At 46.1% G+C, this 1,992-nt stretch overlaps 1 protein-coding gene across 1 annotated transcript; it reads left to right on the forward strand.

Moving 5' to 3' along the window:
* Positions 1-500: 500 nt before the first annotated feature.
* Or6b1 (olfactory receptor family 6 subfamily B member 1) lies at positions 501-1,436 on the forward strand. Its single transcript, XM_013078022.2, has one exon. The coding sequence runs from the start codon at positions 501-503 to the stop codon at positions 1,434-1,436; it is 936 nt and encodes a 311-aa protein (XP_012933476.1).
* Positions 1,437-1,992: the final 556 nt, after the last annotated feature.

The following is a 1,992-nucleotide window of genomic DNA, read 5'->3' on the forward strand; positions in this document are numbered from 1 at the left end:
ATCACCGTTTCACATGACTCACAGAAAATGACAGCCCTTCTCCATCTCCAGTGATGGGAGAGGAGAAGAAAGCAGTAGCGTATGAGACTTTCAGGGTTCTGAGCAGATGAAAGGACAGGAGAGCTGGGTTATCCTTTCAAACTGGCAGCTAGGATATTACATAAAACATGGCTGCACACTTAGACATGAATGGAATCTGTCCTCCTATCCGTAAGAACTCGGTAGGTCACTTAAATCTTGCCAACATTCAGTTGTTCATCATTAAAATGGACATAATGAATACATATAAAGAGGACATTTGGCAATTACATTATGCAATATGCATAATGTATACAGGTCTTGAGCTAACCTATAATATGGTATTAATAAATATTGCTGTTACCAATAATCAGTGGATATGGCATTCTCTTCAGGCCCAAAGAATGAGAGACTTGAAGTGGACTACAGATTCTGACCAAGTGATTCTTTCCCGTAGGACTGCTAAGCCCTGTATCTTCAGTATGGAGGTGGAGAACCAGACCCGGGTCACCAAGTTCATCCTGGTGGGGTTCCCTGGTAGCTTGAGCATGCGCACTGCAGTGTTCCTGATGTTTCTGGTGGCCTATGTTCTGACAGTGACTGAAAACGTGATCATCATCTTTCTGGTGCAGCAGAATCGGCCTCTGCACAGGCCCATGTACTTCTTCCTGGCCAACCTGTCCTTTCTGGAGACCTGGTACATCTCAGTGACTGTGCCCAAGCTGCTGTTCAGTTTTTGGTCTATGAGCAACACCATCTCCTTCACTCACTGCATGATACAGCTTTACTTCTTCATCGCACTCATGTGCACAGAATGTGTGCTCTTGGCGGCCATGGCCTATGACCGTTATGTGGCCATCTGCCACCCACTCCACTACCCCACCATCATGAGCCATGGGCTCTGTTTCCGCCTGGCTCTTGGTTCCTGGGCCATTGGCTTTGGCATCTCTTTGGCAAAGATCTGCTTCATCTCACATCTCAGCTTCTGCGGGCCCAATGTCATCAATCACTTTTTCTGTGACATCTCTCCAGTACTCAACCTCTCCTGCACAGACATGTCCATAGCAGAGCTGGTGGACTTTCTCTTGGCCCTCATCATCTTCCTCTTCCCTCTCTCGATCACTGCCCTGTCCTATGGATGCATCCTGACCACTGTGTTGCGCATGCCCACAGGAAAGCAGAAAGCCTTCTCCACCTGTGCTTCCCACCTGGTGGTGGTCACCATCTTCTACTCAGCCACGATTTTCATGTATGCCCGGCCCCGAGCCATCCATGCCTTCAACATGAACAAAATTATTTCCATCTTCTATGCCATTGTCACCCCAGCTCTCAACCCTTTCATTTATTGCCTCAGGAATCGGGAGGTGAAAGACGCTCTGAAGAAATTGTCCTGTTACCAAGCAACTGGGTCTGACTAATCTATTATGAGGGATGAGAAAGAGGGGATTGCCTGAGTGCTTGATCTGCCTCCCACCATCATTCCTCCTTCATTCCTCCTTTACCTGCATTTCCATGGCACCCCCATGCCCACACCAGTCTTAGGCTCTTGGTTGTTTAAATCTGCATTATGTCATCTATGCTAGAAGAGTATGCCTATCATAGAGAGAAAGAGCTAGAAAAAAGCATTGTTGTTGGCTGTCACCTAAAATGGAGCTTTTGAGATTATGAGTAAATTAATGACTGGGTTAAATGACATGAGAGATGGTGGTGTATTAGTCAGAAGTTTTTGGATCTAGCAACCATCAACAACTTTGAGGCCCATGGATTTGGCACTGGCTTCTAGATTTCCCATCTTCCAAACTGTGACAGAGGTAGAAACTCCCTCCATGATCACATTCCAGATGTTCTGGGAGTCTGTCTTGGTAACAGAGTCTGGAAGCTGCTCCTCAAGTTCTTGCAAGACTTTTGCCAGCACCTACTTACCTATGATAATCTTTTCTGCTTCAAATAGAGTGTTTTTTTAAAAATCTGGAG

The sequence above is a fragment of the Heterocephalus glaber genome, unplaced genomic scaffold (genome assembly GCF_053883595.1).
Source record: "Heterocephalus glaber isolate CG9 unplaced genomic scaffold, H.glaber_assembly_v1.0 deba00000818, whole genome shotgun sequence".
Lineage (NCBI taxonomy): Eukaryota > Metazoa > Chordata > Mammalia > Rodentia > Bathyergidae > Heterocephalus > Heterocephalus glaber.

Excerpts from the sequence above, each read along its gene's own strand:
- Or6b1 (XM_013078022.2), top strand. The coding sequence starts at position 501 with ATGGAGGTGGAGAACCAGACCCGGGTCACCAAGTTCATCCTGGTGGGG.